Source organism: Leptodactylus fuscus, chromosome 5 (assembly GCF_031893055.1).
Source record: "Leptodactylus fuscus isolate aLepFus1 chromosome 5, aLepFus1.hap2, whole genome shotgun sequence".
NCBI classification, from domain to species: domain Eukaryota; kingdom Metazoa; phylum Chordata; class Amphibia; order Anura; family Leptodactylidae; genus Leptodactylus; species Leptodactylus fuscus.
Genome location: NC_134269.1, coordinates 174,003,542 through 174,021,375, shown reverse-complemented (window position 1 = coordinate 174,021,375; position 17,834 = coordinate 174,003,542). Strand labels below are relative to the sequence as shown.

The window sequence follows — 17,834 nt, the reverse complement described above, 5'->3', positions numbered from 1 at the left end:
GTTCAGTAGAAATCCGGGTTTTCTTCAGTATGCAAATTATAAGTTATCTTGCAGCACTTATACAGTAAGCTGGTGTAAGCAGCCATTTTCTTGTGGCAGTGGGCATGCGCAGTCGTCTCTGCCCAAGGCCCGATGGCAGAGCCGACTGCGCATGCCTAGAAGATTGAAACCCAGGACGGAAGAGGGCGTTCCAGAAGAAGATGGAGGCGTCACTGGAGAATTTTCTTGCAGCATTGGGAATGCCCCCAGTGCTGTTTGAGCGCTGAGTACCCACCCCCAGTGCTGCGAGAGAACTCATTTGCATACCGAAGAAAACCTGGATTTCTACCGAATGGCAGTGCAGAGAAGACATCTAAAGGTATTAAGGCTTAAGGCTATTCCTACATGTCAGAAAAAAGGGTATCCAATGATAAGATCCCTTTAATGAAACCAAACTATACAAACCGGCTTGCTTATCTCTAGTCATGTGACAAAGTGCACTATCACCAGTTTTCTGGCGTGTATCATATAGTAAATTCCCCATTAGATTTTTTTTTTATATTATGGACTGATCTTTTGTGTAATTTTGAATCTTTTTTTTTAATAAAACAGGGGCTGTATTTTTATCCAATAGAATTACTTTCTGCCAGAAAATCTTTTGTACCCACATCAACTTCAGTTTTTATTTTGAATTAATTGAAAGAAATATATTGATGAGATTTGACTCTCTCAATTTGTTCAGTATATTAGGATATTTGTATTTTTTTCTATTCTGCAGCGCTTCATCTACTGCTGAAAATTGAACATTATTTCTCATCATAAATCTAGCATCCCCAGGTTTGAGATAAAATTGCTTCTTGTCAGGATTCCATCTTATTTTTATAAGTGTAATGTGCATTGGGTTTCTGAGCATTTGCCTGCACTGAAGTTCTCGGCAGCGATCACCATATGTGGTCCTTTTTTGGACAAACAGTAGAAGTACACGCCAAATGTCAATGTTGATTCAGAACGTAACAAGCGGTAAACATCAAAATATATATATTTATGGTGAAATGGTTCATGTACGTTATTGATGCCCGAAGTTCTAAGACCAAATCATATTTAATATTGTTTTAGTAAATGTTAACTTGTCAATATGTGCACTGGAGGTTTACTGTCGCAACATTACAGCCACAGATGTAGAGGAGGAGACTGCAAACCGAGGAAGGTTTATAGGCCTACTTGGGAAAATAATCCCCTCTCTCTTTAGTTGTATAAAACCGTTTTGTTTTACAGCCCAGCCAAGAGCAGAATTATATTCATGTTAGATGTACTGAGATCAACTTTATTTTCAACTGTACCAGATACAATGTAAAAAGAAAGTGGTTGTGAAGAGGGCAATGTCTTTAAATTTGTGGGTGTGTATCATGCTTCATAGGTATGCTTAAGCTGCGTTCACAGTACTGCCGCTGTCCGCTCGGGGGTTTCCGTCCTAAACCCTCGGGAAACTGGACAGGGGACGGTTTGCCGGCGGTCAACTTTAAAACCCATTCATTTAAATGGTTTTTTAAAAGTAACCGCCGGCGTCCGTATGCGGCATCTTGTCTGGAAACAGTGTTTTTTGCATGGACACAAAATCAGACATGCAGGACTTTGTGTCCGTGCAAAAAAAATGGTTTCCAGGTAGAGAAGCTGCATATGGACACATATGAATGGGTTTTAAAGCTGACCGCCGGCAATCCATCCGCGTCAAAATCTGGGTCAAAAAATCGCCTCGCATTGAATTCAAAGGAAGCCGGTCATTTCCTTTCCGCTCTGGATTAGGCCCAAATGAATGGGCCTAGTCCGAAGGGATTGTCTTGACGCGGATGCCATGGACATGGAATCTTCCTCAAGATAGAACAGGCTTCATTTTATCACTCGCAAAAAAAAAAAGAAGCGACCTGCCCTATCTTGAGGAAGTTTCCGCGGCATCCGCATCAAGACAATCTCTCTGGACTAGGCCCATTCATTTGGACCTAATCCGGAGCGGAAAGCCGCAACTGTCACAAGCCGCCACAGTCACGGCTAGCCGCGGCTTGCACATTTTGGTCTGGATTCTGACGCGGCTTCCTGTGTCAAAATCCGGACCAACAAACTACATGTGAACTAACACTAAATGTGGCACATGTGTAGTGACCTGGCAGGGCACTGGGGTAGAGGAGGAGGTGGCTTGTGAAATGTCGATCAACCCAAGAGGGAAATTGGCTAGTGTGAGACAGCAGCTTCACCCTCGTGACTTCATAAAGTTACAGGATTACAGCATTTAAATTTGTAAATGGTACGAAACCTGCGAATAACTAGTTGGACATGGGTGGAAACTTGACTCTGTCTTGGATAACACGTTGGGGGCCGAATCCCTCATGGCAGATTGCTTTTAACTATATTATAAAAGCAATAATAATTTGCAGAAAGCCACCTACAAGGAACTACATTTTTACAAGACCTTTCTGTTTTTTTTAATTTTATTTTGCTTTTTGCCATTTTAAATATTGCTTAATTGGTTGTCATCTTAGATAAAGCATGGCTTTGAGCGATGGTCCGCAATTTAAAAGTTGTGCCAGGCAATAACTTACATCCAGACCTTTAGTTTTAGGTCAACAAAGGGTAACAGAAATCTAATGGTGTTATATTAAATTAGGAGTTTAATACATTCAATAATTATCCATGAAGAACATAAATAATTTGCAAATTTAGAAAGTGCTACAGAGGTTATCACTGATATCTCACGGCTCTGAAGTCATAGAGTTTCAGCCTGGGCATCACCTCCATAATTGTGCGCGGTGATCAGTCACTTGTCATTGTGTTCTTGTTCATTGTGTCATTGTGTTCTTATGTCTGAACAGAAAGTGTTGGTAACTTTACCCAGAACAGCCACAACTAAAAGTATGATGCTCTGATCATATCCTATTTTTGTCCATTTTCACGGACCTAACCATATACTGCAATGTATGGGGGGTCCGTATAAATGGGTTCTCCTTGGGTGCAAGACGGCCATAAAAAAAAATGGATGTTTTTCATGGCTGTTTTGCACCTCTGTCATCTAATGAAGTCTCAGGCTGGGTACACATTGGGTTTTTTTGTTCCTGATTTTGACGTGGAATCCACCTCCCATTGACTTCAATGGGTTCCTTTTTCTGCGAGTGCTTTGCTTCCGCTCGCGGAAAAAAGAAGTGACTTGCCCTTTCTTGACATAGATTCCACGGTTTGGCACTCCCTCCCAACTAGGCCCATTCATTTGGGCCTAATCCGGAGCAGTATGCCACGACTGGTTGCCAAAAAACTCCATGTGCACTGCACCGGCATTCAGTCGCGGCTAGCCGTGGGAGACGTTTTTTGAGCGGATTTTGCGTGTCAAAAACACTGTGTGAACATGTGTTAAATCTTTCCCAAGGGCTGTTGTCCCTATAAATAGCTGAGGTCTGTCCCCACAGTCTTATTCTAAGAATAAACCTCTGCTTAAAAAAACTGAATAAGCCCTTTATGTTTTACGCTTCCAGCAGTGCTGGGGAGTCAGAAGGCCAGACCATCAACTCTGACTCCATGGTTCAACTCCTGCTCTGACAGCCATGGTCAGACAGAGTCATAAGCGTAAGTTCAGACGGGGATTTTTGGTCACGATTTTGAGGCCGTATCCGCCTAAAAATACTGATTAAAAAGTCGGCTCCCATTGAGATCAATGGGAGCCGCTCAAGTCTTTTTTTCTGGGAGCCATTTCTTCTGGCTCCTGGAAAAAAAGAAGCAAGATGCTCATTCTTCAGGCAGTTTCGCCTTGTGATTTGGCCTGAAGACACACCCTCCTCCCAACTAGGTCCATTCATTGGGCTTAATCTGGAGTGGAGTGTGCGGCTGGATGCCAGTACAGTGCACCGGCTTTCAGTCGCGGCTACCCAGTTATTGGTCCGGAACCTGAGGTGGCCTCCGCCTCAGGTTCTGGACCAAAAAAAACCCCGTATGAACTTACCCTTAGACTGGGTTCACATGGGATTTTTTGGTCAGGAAACTGAGGCGGAGGCCGCCTCAGTTTCCGGACCAAAAAATGGGCAGCTGCAACTTGATGCCGATGCAGTGCACCGGCATTGTGTTGTTGACTGAACCCTGGATTAGGCCCAATGAATAGACCTAGTTGGGAGGAGGGAGTGTCTTCAGGTGGATTCACAAGGCGAATCGGCCTGAAGAGTGAGCATGTCGCTTCTTTTTTCCAGCAACAAACAGCTCCCTAAAAAAAGAACTGACCGGTACCCATTGATTTCAAAGGGAGCCGTCTTTTTGGTCAGGATTTTGAGGCCAATTCCGCCTCAACTATGTGTGAACTCCCTAAGATCCTCTAATTTGTTAAAAAATAAACTACTGATTGAACCCATATGAAATGAAATATGCAACAAACTTAATTTTTCAATATTAATAATTTATTAAAAGTAATGTCAGTTGACCATCCCCTCTACAGTGTTCCTTGCACCAGTTGCGCCATTTATTAAGACTACGGTAGCTTACGTAATAATTTTTTTCTGACCCTACTCAAAACTCCACCGCCCTAATTTCCAGAATATCTTACCAATACAATTTATATTTTTATTATTATTTATTATTATTATTTATTTATATAGCACCATTAATTCCATGGTGCTTTACATTTGGGGGTTACATACAATACACAGAATATACAGGTAGATATAATACTAACAATGACTGACTGGCACAGTGGGGTAGAGGGCCCTGCCCGCGAGGGCTTACAATCTATATTTATGCATTGTTATATATTTAGATTTGGATTTTCTTTTTTTTTTTTTCATTTCATTCTTTTTCTGAAGTTATTTTTATATAATAATATCTTCTGGGTTTACTTTCTAATACCAAATTACTGTTTGCCTTCAGTTTGCAGTCTCATTCATCCATATTTTTCAGAGCAATGGAAAAAATGTATTTGTTACAGCTGAGTAAGTTCCAGACAGGAGTTGGTCCATTCTAACAGATTCTTGTAGCAATTTACTGGGAAAGGTGAATAGAACTGAAAACTGAAGTCAGGAAGTAAATAGTCCAGCCTACGTCTGTATTTTAATATGTCTAGCGCGTGAACCTTAGCTAAGGTCACCCAGATCATGTGCGGCTTATTTGGGGTATGTTCTCCTTATACGCCAAAACCTAAGCGGGACATTACATATGGACATTGCATATTTACTTTATATATAGTAACCGAGCCACAATATATCTATATACTGCAGTGTATGAGGGGTTAATACTGTCGAAGCCATTTTGGTATTCTATAATCTCAGCTCTCTTCTGAAAGGATTGTTCCCATTTCATAGCACATATTGATTCTTTTGCGAGAATAGCGGCATCAATGTTTAATATTATTTGCCGCATGGCAAAGGCCATAAGAAAAAGAAGGGAATGCAATAAATAAACATATACTGTGCAGATTATTCTGCTGATGGTGACTGCATCGGGAAGATTTTACACCAGACATAATATCAGGACACAGAATTTTTTTTTTTATTATTTAAATGACAGAGAGAATCCATGAACCGGTTCATTTATCACCGAGGTAAGAAACTGAGAGCAGAAAGAGCTTAGGCCTTAAAAGGGGGGAAAAAAGCGCATATATTTCTTTTTATATCTCGCTGTATCGAGGCGCTGCCAAGATTTTTGGCAGTTTAGAGAGATTTATTACCACTGAAAGCGTAGTTTTACAGTATGAGTCTAACAGCAGACCTGACTTTACTTTAAGAGTTATGACTGTTGTATCACTTCCGGCAAATGGTTTGTAATTTGATAGTGAATCTGTATTCGGCTCCAGTAGTTTACATCTAACTAGCACTTCAATTACTGAGCATGAAAGCTCTCGCTATGATTAAACCATATTTACTTGATTTGGGGTCAGCGTATTGCACCAGAAATTGTGAACAAAAAACAGGAGTGGAGACAACACAGAGGTTAGGTATGAGGGCTCATGCACATGACTGGCATATTCATGTGCCTTGCTTTCGCAGCCCCGTTCATTGGGGCCAGTGAGCACAGCTGAAAAGCCATACAGGAATAGGACCTGTATTGAGTTTTGTGGGAACAGCACGGATCCTTGGAAATCACAGTTGTGTGCATGGACCCGTAGAAATGAATGGGTCAGTGTGCTATCAGGGAAAAACCTGGATAGCACATTGAACTAGCACATGGTCGTATGCTTAGGCCCCAAGGCCATGTTCACATCTGCGTCGGTAATCCATTCGGGAGAGTCTGCATGGGGATCCCCCCGAATGGACTACCGAACACATTGGCAAGTGGTGTGCAGTGAAAGCACACGGACCCCATAGACTATAATGGGGTCCATGTGCTTTCCGCACCGTCTCTGCACGGAACATGTGGACAGAAAAGTAGTTCACAATCTACTTTCCTGTCTGCATGGCTCGTGCAGAAAGGGTGCGGAAAGCACACGGAACCCATTATAGTCTATGGGGTCCGTGTGCTTTAACTGCACACCGCTTGCTATTGCATTCGGTAGTCCCCCAAACAGATTACTGATGTGGATGTGAACTAGTCGTCATGGAAGGCTTTACACCTGTTCTGTGTTTTTTTGACTCACTTGTGGTTAGCACATCACGACCAAATCGCCAACCAAAACACTGATGTTACTTTTTCTCAATCTGTGGTGTTCAGTGATAGGAAATGGAAACTGGTACTAGACATTTCAACAATTGCCAAAATGTGTGGTGTAAATGGTGTTATACATTAAGTATCAGACTTTTAGCACTGTGTGGACTGGAAGCTCATTGAACCTGAATTTTGTTATGCGATTTTGCCTCGTTAATTTTTTACTTCCTTTGTCATGTATTGCTTAAAGCAAATCTCCAATTATAAAGTAACTTTATATAAGTTCATAGTGGAGGTAAATATAAGAAAATATGCAATACAGTATATTTAGCATATTAAAGAAATATATGTCCTTCTGTTTTTATCAGTCTGACTCTACCACTGCACAGAATGAGCTAATAAATCCATTGACAGCCTTCCCCCCTCTTTCCCCGTCATAGACTTTTGTATGCAAGGTGAATACAGAGAAGGATCCTAAACAAATAAACAGTGTGAGTGAAGATAAGGAGGAGGAAAACAGCCCAATAAGTGGAGAAGGAAACTTATTTCTTTAATAATTTATAATACAAAGTTTCTTATATTCATCTGTACTATTCATTTATGTAAAGTTGTTTTATAATTGGAAATACACTTTAACCACTTCAGTACCGGGCCAATTTGTGGTCCAGGACCAGACACATTTTAGGTTTATTTTGTATGTGCGGTTTTGAGGTCTGTAAAATTTTTCCCGTATGTCTTAGTCAACTAATTTTTGTGTCTTTTTTCGGGGACACATAGGGCTTTAGTTTTATGTTATTTTTATTTTCAATTTTTTTAAAAAATTTTTTATATCCAGGAAAATATAAACAAAATAGGAGGGAAATTGTGTCTGGTTTTCAATTTATAATTTTTTTTATTTAATAACACAAAGTGTCACTGAAAAACTTTATAATATAGTTTTTCCTCTCCGTTACGGTAATTTTTATTTTGTATGGTGTCGTCGGGGGTGGGGCTATAACCTTTAATAACGGCATTTTATTAGCGTATTATTTATTTATTTTTTATTATTATTTTATTTACATTTTTTTTTTTACTTTTTTATTATTATATTTTTATTTTATTTTTTTTCCCAGATTGTGCCCCCATAAGGTGATAAGAGACCTTTGGGGACATCTGATCACTTTTTTTTTTGTACTTGAGGCTGATTTCTCCTATAACTGGGGCTGGTACATTTAACCTCAGTTACAGGAGAAATACAGACTCCTGCACACTGTATACACAGTATACAGAGCTGATCTGGGGTCCTGTAGGACCCAGCAGCTCTGGCAGGACACTGCTCCCGGCGGATCACGTGTCTGCCGGGTCAGAGGGCAGCTGAATTATGGCTGCGTCCATAGCCGTGTATACAGCGCTCATTGAGCACTGTATACACAGTGATCGAGATAGCAGAGGAGGTAATAAATCTTCCCTGCCATCTCTCTGGGAGCTTCGGCTGAAGTTACAGCCGGCTCCTAGTGAAAGCAGCTGCACGATCTCCTTGCAGCTGCTGTGTTCTGACTGGACGTACAGGTACGTCCAGTCAGAACTAGGCAACCACTTCCCAGACGTGTATAGTCTATGGGTGGTCTGGAAGTGGTTAAATACTTCAGTGAAACCCTATGGGCACCATTGAGGCGACAAAGTCATTGTTTCTGCACTGTGGACTATATGAAACTAGATTCACATTGGTGTTGAGTTTCCATTGTTTGGGTCCATTGGGGGAACAAACAACAGAGAAGTACTAAACAGTGTACTAAAGTAGTACTAGTAGTTAGAGATGAGCGAACAGTGTTCTATCGAACACATGTTCGATCGGATATCAGGGTGTTCGCCATGTTCGAATCGAATCGAACACCACGTGGTAAAGTGCGCCAAAATTCGATGGGACAGGAACTACGACACCGGGGGCATTGAAAAAAATTGGAAAAAGTCATTGGCTGCCGAAAACAGGTGACCTCCATTTTAGACGAATAGTGGATTTCAAATCCGGGTCATATGAGAATGTGAACTTTGTGACTATGAGACAGGGATAGCTGTACAGGCAGGGATAGCTAGGGATAACCTTTATTTAGGGGGGAATGTTATTAAAAATAACTTTTTGGGGCTCTATCGGGTGTGTAATTGTGATTTTTGTGAGATAAACTTTTTCCCATAGGGATGCATTGGCCAGCGCTGATTGGCCGAATTCCGTACTCTGGCCAATCAGTGCTGGCCAATGCATTCTATTAGCTTGATGAAGCAGAGTGTGCACAAGGGTTCAAGCGCACCCTCGGCTCTGATGTAGCAGAGCCGAGGCTGCACAAGGGTTCAAGCGCACCCTCGCACACACATTCAGCACGCCAATACAATGCATTAGCCAGTGCTGATTGGCCAGAGTACGGAATTCGGCCAATCAGCGCTGGCTCTGCTGGAGGAGGCGGAGTCTAAGATCGCTCCACACCAGTCTCCATTCAGGTCCGACCTTAGACTCCGCCTCCTCCAGCAGAGCCAGCGCTGATTGGCCGAATTCCGTACTCTGGCCAATCAGCACTGGCTAATGCATTGTATTGGCGTGATGAAGCAGTGCTGAATGTGTGTGCTTAGCACACACATTCAGCTCTACTTCATCGGGCTAATAGAATGCATTGGCCAGCGCTGATTGGCCGAATTCCGTACTCTGGCCAATCAGCACTGGCTAATGCATTGTATTGGCGTGATGAAGCAGTGCTGAATGAGTGTGCTTAGCACACACATTCAGCTCTACTTCATCGGGCTAATAGAATGCATTGGCCAATCAGCGCTGGCCAATGCATTCTATTAGCGTGAACTGAGTTTGCACAGGGGTTCTAGTGCACCCTCGGCTCTGCTACATCAGATTGCTACATCTGATGTAGCAGTGCCGAGTGTGCATCAGATGTGTAGTTGAGCAAAACTGACTCAGCACTGCTAAGTCTGCATTCGCATAGGAATGCATTGGCCAGCCTTCGGCCAATCAGCGCTGGCTCTGCCGGAGGAGGCGGAGTCTAAGGTTGGACCTGAATGGAGACTGGTGTGGAGCGATCTTAGACTCCGCCTCCTCCAGCAGAGCCAGCGCTGATTGGCCGAATTCCGTACTCTGGCCAATCAGCACTGGCTAATGCATTGTATTGGCGTGATGAAGCAGTGCTGAATGTGTGTGCTTAGCACACACATTCAGCTCTACTTCATCGGGCTAACTCTAGCGAATCCCATGCCCACTTTGCGATAAAAATCGCTGTGCAGACACGCTGCAATTTCTAAAACCGGTACGGTTTTGGAAATCACAGCATGCCAATTATACCTATGGAAAGGCCGGTGGTTTCCACATAGGTCTAATTGTAACAGAAAGTCCGCGGAGTAAGTAAGATCAATAAATTATAGTGGAAACCAAGATGCAACTATGAAGAGTGATTTGGAAAGTTTCCGTTATCATTTCATGTTTGAACTTGTAGATATTATTTTTCACTTTGCATTGTTTTATAGGCTCTATGAAGGCAAAGAGCAGACAGAATTTGAAGAGTCAATGAGAAAACTTTTCGAGTCTATAAATCACCTGATGAAGAGCGAACACAAGACTACAATCCTACTACAGGTCTGTGTATATAATTATTGTATCTGCATACAAGGCTTGTGCTATATCTTGAGATAATGGTCTTTGACGTACAGGAAAAGCTAAACATTGAGATATTACCTTTCTATTCAACCCTTAAACCATTGTCTAACTTTACATTAAAGGGTAAGAAATTATGTAAAGTAAGGAAATAAAAAAACATTTCCCTTTCCAAGTGTCCGAAACAGCATTGGTCCTCACCATTTGTGGACTTTACTGGAATGGAAGTGATGATGTTTTGTTCATCATCTCAGTTACTGACAGCAGTAATTGGTCTGCAGTCTGAGGGCAGTGATTGGTCTGCAGTCTGAGGGCAGTGATTGGTCTGCAGTCTGAGGGCAGTGATTGGTCTGTAGTCTGAGGGCAGTGATTGGTCTGCAGTCTGAGGGCAGTGATTGGTCTGCAGTCTGAGGGCAGTGATTGGTCTGCAGTCTGAGGGCAGTGATTGGTCTGCAGTCTGAGGGCAGTGATTGGTCTGCAGTCTGAGGGCAGTGATTGGTCTGCAGTCTGAGGGCAGTGATTGATCTGCAGTCTGAGGGCAGTGATTGGTCTGCAGTCTGAGGGCAGTGATTGGTCTGCAGTCTGAGGGCAGTGATTGGTCTGCAGTCTGAGGGCAGTGATTGGTCTGCAGTCTGAGGGCAGTGATTGATCTGCAGTCTGAGGGCAGTGATTGGTCTGCAGTCTGAGGGCAGTGATTGGTCTGCAGTCTGAGGGCAGTGATTGGTCTGTAGTCTGAGGGCAGTGATTGGTCTGCAGTCTGAGGGCAGTGATTGGTCTGCAGTCTGAGGGCAGTGATTGGTCTGCAGTCTGAGGGCAGTGATTGGTCTGCAGTCTGAGGGCAGTGATTGGTCTGTAGTCTGAGGGCAGTGATTGGTCTGCAGTCTGAGGGCAGTGATTGGTCTGCAGTCTGAGGGCAGTGATTGGTCTGCAGTCTGAGGGCAGTGATTGGTCTGCAGTCTGAGGGCAGTGATTGGTCTGCAGTCTGAGGGCAGTGATTGGTCTGCAGTCTGAGGGCAGTGATTGATCTGCAGTCTGAGGGCAGTGATTGGTCTGTAGTCTGAGGGCAGTGATTGGTCTGTAGTCTGAGGGCAGTGATTGGTCTGCAGTCTGAGGGCAGTGATTGGTCTGCAGTCTGAGGGCAGTGATTGGTCTGCAGTCTGAGGGCAGTGATTGATCTGCAGTCTGAGGGCAGTGATTGGCCGTTGCAGTCATGTGACAATGAACATGTTCTTTAGTCATGCCCTTTCCCATTGTTTGGTTGAACGTGATGGACATAAGTCTTTTTTCAGCCAAATGATATATCTTTGTAAGGATATTTATCACCTCCAATCCAACAAAGGTCAGAATGTGGGATTGGATATTATATACAATACAGTGTGAGGTATGAGAGGTACACAATTTTAATTGTTTAATGGTTTTTCATTAATTAAATTGTACCTGTCATTTTGTATGACTTCAGGACAAGTTGTCTGGTGTTGATACATGAGGAATAAAATAATATCTGGTGATTACATGATTTTTCCATTATTTAGCACTTCTCCCTTCTACATCTGTAGTTTGTGTTGCTCTCTTTGTTGGTGGGTGGAGACATACACTACACACAGTGGGGAGAGGAGGAATCAGTTCTACAATTGTCTCACTGTCATACTCAGAAACAGCCCCAGGACCATGCAGGACATATATAGAGAAGGACTAACTTGTAATTATGTGAATTAAGTTCTTAGATTGTAATAGAAACCTTTCATTCTTTTGTAGCATCAGTCTAAGGGCTCGTTCACACGGTGTAACGTGCCGCGTGATGTGGCACGTGTACGCCGCGTGACCCTTTGCATGCCGTACACGCTCCCATTCATTTCCCGTGCATTTATTCACGGCCGCAAACTAGCGAGGCGCATACGATCCCCGCTCCCATTGAAATGAATGGGAGCGTGTACGGCACGCAAAGGGTCACGCGGCGTACACGTGCCACATCACGCGGCACGTTACACCATGTGAACGAGCCCTTAGAGCCCTTTACACTACTTTTTTGTCCTTGCACTATGTGGGCCAAAAAGCACATAAACAGCACATGGATCCATTCCAGTCAATGGAGTCTTTTTTCACTGAGAAAATCATGGCATGTACTATTTTTTTTCTCTATTCACTACTATGTGTCATTCAAGTCTATAGTTGTATGAATTATGGACCGCACATGGGTGTTATCAGTGCGCTCCCCATGTGCAGTCCTTTTCAGTGCTAGGTGATATTCAAAGCGAAAGCAAAAAAATTAAAAAACTGGATGACACATGGATCACACACAATGAAATACTCTGGAATGTACAATGTCTCATGTTCTTATATCATGCAAAATGAATGTGAAAGCAGGCTAAGGCTGAGGCCTCACGTTGTGGAAACTCAGCTTTTTTTGTTGCAGATTTTACTGCTTTTTTTTATTTGGGCCAAATCTAGTAATGGATTGAGCACTACGTAGAAGTATAAGGGTCCATTCACAGGGAGGAAATTCACACCATTTTCCACTGTGTGAATGGACCCTAAGAGCTTCCTATATATTTCCCATTCCTTTTGTAGCCGTTCTTGACTTCGGCTCAAAAAACTGCAATAAAATCTGCAAAGAAATAAGCTGTGTTCCCGCAATGTGTGGCCTCAGCCTTAGCCTGGGTTTCTTCACTTCTCTTCTTCTTTTTCTGCCTTCTGTCTATAGACTTGTTTATACAATATATCAAGTGGTGGTTGCTTTAGCAGAGGGAGTGAAGCAGGGGAACAACCTAATAAGAGTAGAAAAATACATTTGTCTCTGCTAATATATAAAAGAAAGTAGCTTAGAATCAAGTCTAGTAATTGTTTATGCAAAGTTTGGGGAAACAGCAGTGTCTATTTAAAGGGATTCTATCATTAAAATCTATTTTTTTCTCGATCACACGTAGGAATAGCCTTAAGAAAGGCTATTCTTCTCCTACCTTTAGATGCCTTTTCCATGCCGCCGTTTGGTAGAAATCCCGGTTTTCGCCGGTATGCAAATGAGTTCTCTCACAGAGCTGAGGGCGGTCCCCAATGCTGCGAGAGAAATTTCCAGCAACACCTCCATCTTCTTCAGGAACGGCCTCTCTGCGCATCTTCTTCCAGAGCTGGGTTCAAACGTCCATCGGGACTCGGGCAGAGCCGACTTCACATGCGCACGGCTATTTTTTTGTGGCCGCTTGTCCCAGCTTACTGTGTAAGTGGCCACAAGAAAATGGCCGCTTACATCGGGCGGGCATGCGCAGTCGGCTCTACCCGAGGCCTGATGGAAGAGCCGACTGCGCATGCGTAGAAGTTTGAACCCAGCTCCAGAAGAAGACGCAGGGAGAGGCCGTTCCTGAAGATGATGGAGGCGGTGCTGGAGATTTCTCTTGCAGCATTGGGGATGCCCCCAGTGCTGTTTGAGCGCTGGGGCACGCCCCCAGTGCTGCGAGAGAACTAATTTGCATACCGGCGAAAACCGGGATTTCTACCAAACGGCGGCGCGGAGAATACATCTAAAGGTAGGAGAAGAATAGCCTTTCTTAAGGCTATTACTACGTGTGATCGAGAAAAAATGTGATTTTAATGATAGAATCCCTTTAACATCTGAGGAACTTAGCAGACTTGGTCCATTCATGTATAGTCTATGATGATATATAATTGACCTTTCAGTATTGCTCAAAGTACAATAAGGGTTAAACAGAAAAATGTATTCTCTTTGACCATCATTTTGAGAGTATGGGCATGGATTACAGTCACCTCCCTAAATTGATTACAGGGGCATATCTTGAAGCAAAAACATGTATGACATAGGGTAGTAAGGGGTTAATAGAAAACATAAATCCAGGTCCTGCGCTTTATGGCACACATAAACTTCACTGCTTTAAGGTCGGCCCACATTATTACTGGTGGGAGGATTGCTGTCAGTGGCAGCCATACTTTATCACTGATGCCAGAGAAAACGGATATCCCAATTAACCCATAAAGCGCTGTGATCAGTACTGAGGGGCAACCATGTAATACGCGAACGGTATTGGTTTATCGTGGTCAGCAGAGGTTACTCGCTGTAAAATATCTATAAGGTTTGCACATCTTACACTGTATTGTAAATGACCAGATCTTCCATTTTAAGAAGCCGAAATGCATATTCACAAGGTATGAGGGATTCTACGGGGACTGCTATAGTTTTAATGATGCAATAAAACACTGTTATATGGATGATAATCTATCCAGGGTGTAGTAAAAAGAAATGAAATAAGTCAGCATTTGCTGCATTTTATGAAAAATTGATAAAATATTAAATATAAATGTTTTTTAGAAAGTAACATATTTAAAAATTGATACTTAAACCTTCCAAGGCATCTGTGAACAAAATAGTAGTTTATCATTAAAAATTAAAGAAATGTCTTTTCGTGGATAATCTCAATGTAATTATTATTTTCAGGGACCTTTGAATCTTTTAATGCTTTATTTTTAACAACTTTCCAATAAATGCGAAAATTCAAATATATCTGCTGTATTTAAAGTCCTGCGAGATATTTAGGGATAAAGACGTTGCAATAAATGAGTCTGAATGTTAAAAGTCTGGCACGGGGACTAGAATAAGAGTTAGAAGGACATTATGCGTTTTAGTAAGATAGAGCTAATGCATGGTTAAAGGGATTCTACCATTAAAATCAAATTTTTTCTTGTTGACACGTAGGAATAGTCTTAAGAAAGGCTATTCTTCTCCTACCTTTAAATGTCTTCTCCAGGCCGCCGTTCGGTAGAAATCCTGGTTTTCGTTGGTATGTAAATGATTCTCTTGCAGCACTGGGGGTGGGCCCCAGCGCTCAAACAGCACTGGGGGCGTCCCCAATGTTGCGAGAGAAATCTCCAGCACCGCCTCCATCTTCGCCTGGAACGGCCTCTCTTTGCGTCTTATTCTGGAGCTGGGTACAAACTTGTAGGCGTTGGGACTTAGGCAAAGCCGACTGCACATGCCCGCCAGCCACAAGAAAATGGCTGCTTACATAGTAAGTGTAAGCGGCCATTTTCTTGTGGCCGGCGGGCATGCACAGTTTGAACCCAGTGCCGGAAGAAGAAGCAAAGAGAGGCCGTTCAAGACGAAGATGGAGGAGGCGCTGGAGAGTTCTCTCACAGCATTGAGGATGCCCCAAGTGCTGTTTGAGCGCTGGGGACCACCCCCAGTGCTGCAAAAGAACTCATTTGCATACCGACGACCGGGATTTCTACCGAATGGCAGCCCAAAGAAGACATCTAAAGGTAGGAGAAGAATAGCCTTTCTTAAGGCTATTTCTATGTGGTAGGCAGAAAAAATACAATTTTAATGATAGAATCCCTTTAAGTGATCTATCAGCCATAATTTGTCAGAAAAAGTTTGGCATGCTTATGCACATGAATGTTTATGTTTAGTTTTGTCTTTTTTGTACAAATTTATTTTTTTTTAATTCAAAGTAATGCCAAAGTTCACCACTTTCCATTTATTCCCTCAGGGTTGGTTTTCTTAGACTGAAGGTTACTGAACAATTTATTGAGTGGACCGGACAACTGGTGCACAAAATGAAATTGGTTGGCAACAGTTTGCATTACTTATGCAATTTTTCAGTCTTCTCCCAGTGATTTCAACAATACAGATAAAGAAATAAATGAGTTTTTACACTTATGTCACTTGGAGAACATTTGCCAGGGAACAGGATTGATTGTTCTATAGGTTGATGTCTTTGCTTACAGAGGAGTAAAGTTCCCAGGCCAAAGCTAAATATGTTACTGTAATGTTCACCTCTTCAAGTTTACACTGTAGTATACACTGGTATCGTCTTATATGGCAAATGGGAATGCAAAGGATATTTTTTTTTTATCAATGAATGAATTTCACTTATATAGATATGTGCATGTAAACAGATACACATAGCCACACAAACCACAATAATGTTAAATATCACCAACATATACAGTTTGGGCTGCATCTGCCATGAGGCAAGATGAGCCTTTTGCCTCAGGTAGCTCCTGAGGGGCAGCGGCAGAGTCTTGCACTGATTCAGGTCTTGCTGATGGTAGGGGGCAAGGTACAGTACAGTACCAACCTCAGAAATCTACTGCCACCAGTAGAGGGCAGCATCAGTCTTCAGCATTACAGTAGTGCTGTAAGGAGAACATACAAACTCCTTGCAGATGTTGTCCTTAGTACAGTATCATCCAAGGCACAGATTTCATAAACTAGGACATGGACTGTCTAATATAATACTGACTGCTGCTCTAGCCAGTGAAATACTGCGCATGTATGGAAGCGTAAATATTTGGGCAGAGGAGCACTTTAATGAGTACCATGTTTTATGCCCATGTCAAACTTCTTTTTATAGTATAAAACTTATTAGTGTAAATGAAATATGTGTACATACATTTTATAGGGATAATATCACTGCTTAGTGAGGGTGCACCTTCATAGGCGTATGGAGTCTTACAAAGCCTTTTTCGCTCCACTGGGGGATTATGGGAAAAATATTCAAATCTGTTTTCCAAGATGTGAATAAGAAAACAGTGCCTCTGTGCTGCCCTCTAGGGGTAGCCCTCTTAAACATCATGCATGACTTTTTTTTCAACAAGCCTATTGCTATGATGAGAGGATATGCCAAACCTCGCATCATAGCAATAGACTTGTTGAAAAAGTGAAGCATGATGTTTAAGAGGGCTACCCCTAGAGGGCAGCAAACAGAGGCACTGTTTTCTTATTTACATCTTGGAAAACAGATTTGCATACATTTTATACACACACATCTATGTGCTAATGCAGCCTTGTATCTGAAAACCAGATGGAGCAGAAATATTGTCGCTGAGCAGAGTCAGTGAACTGCACTCACAAACTGCTGCTCGGACAGATATTTGTGTACTTGACCATTTACTTTTTTATGAATTTTTCTCAATGATGTGGTCACTATAGATTGTCCAATTTCTTGTTCTTTTTACTTGTTGTTACTTCTAATCTTCTTACCTAAACACATAATCAATGGTAACGATATTAGTCTAGCCAGTGAGGTAGAAAATAATTCAATATATACTTCCTGGTGGATGTAATGAATATAATATTTATCCCTTAAATATAAAAAGTGAAGACATTTATTCTCGCAAGTAGCCAAGAGGTCAAACCCGCATTACAGGAAAAATACAGCAATACACCACTATTTGCTCTACACCATGCTTCTTTAGTTCCCTTATTTATATAGTGAAAATATTCCCCTGCATTTTATAGATGTTATCAGTCACTGTCCCATATAGGGCTCACAATCTAAATTCCATATCAGTATGTCCTTGGGGTGTGGGAGGAGAACAGAGTACCTGGAGGAAACCCACAGAAACATGGGGAGAAGATACAGACTCCATTGAGGAAGTAGCAAGTGTTTGCACAATATTGGGCTATAGGTATTCCATTGGATTCATGCCGTCGCTCTTCAAGGATATCATGGTGCATGGCAAGATGGCAACAGAGGCTGGAATGGAGGTCAGTCCTCTCGGGAATGAGTCCCACTTTTGTCTGAGGTGCATTGATAGTTAGACCATGTGGGTAATACCAGGAAGATGCCTCCACAATGGAACCTCACCCTGGTCCTGCGCATGTGATTATGGTCGG

At 42.3% G+C, this 17,834-nt stretch overlaps 1 protein-coding gene across 1 annotated transcript in view; it reads left to right on the top strand.

Annotated features, from left to right (window-relative positions):
• DOCK2 (dedicator of cytokinesis 2) overlaps nucleotides 1–17,834 on the top strand; it is a 522,773-nt gene that overhangs the window by 159,574 nt on the left and 345,365 nt on the right. Inside the window, exon 23 of the mRNA XM_075274736.1 lies at nucleotides 10,081–10,189. Coding sequence (XP_075130837.1) covers nucleotides 10,081–10,189 — 109 coding nt within the window. The remainder of the gene's footprint in view (nucleotides 1–10,080; nucleotides 10,190–17,834) is intronic.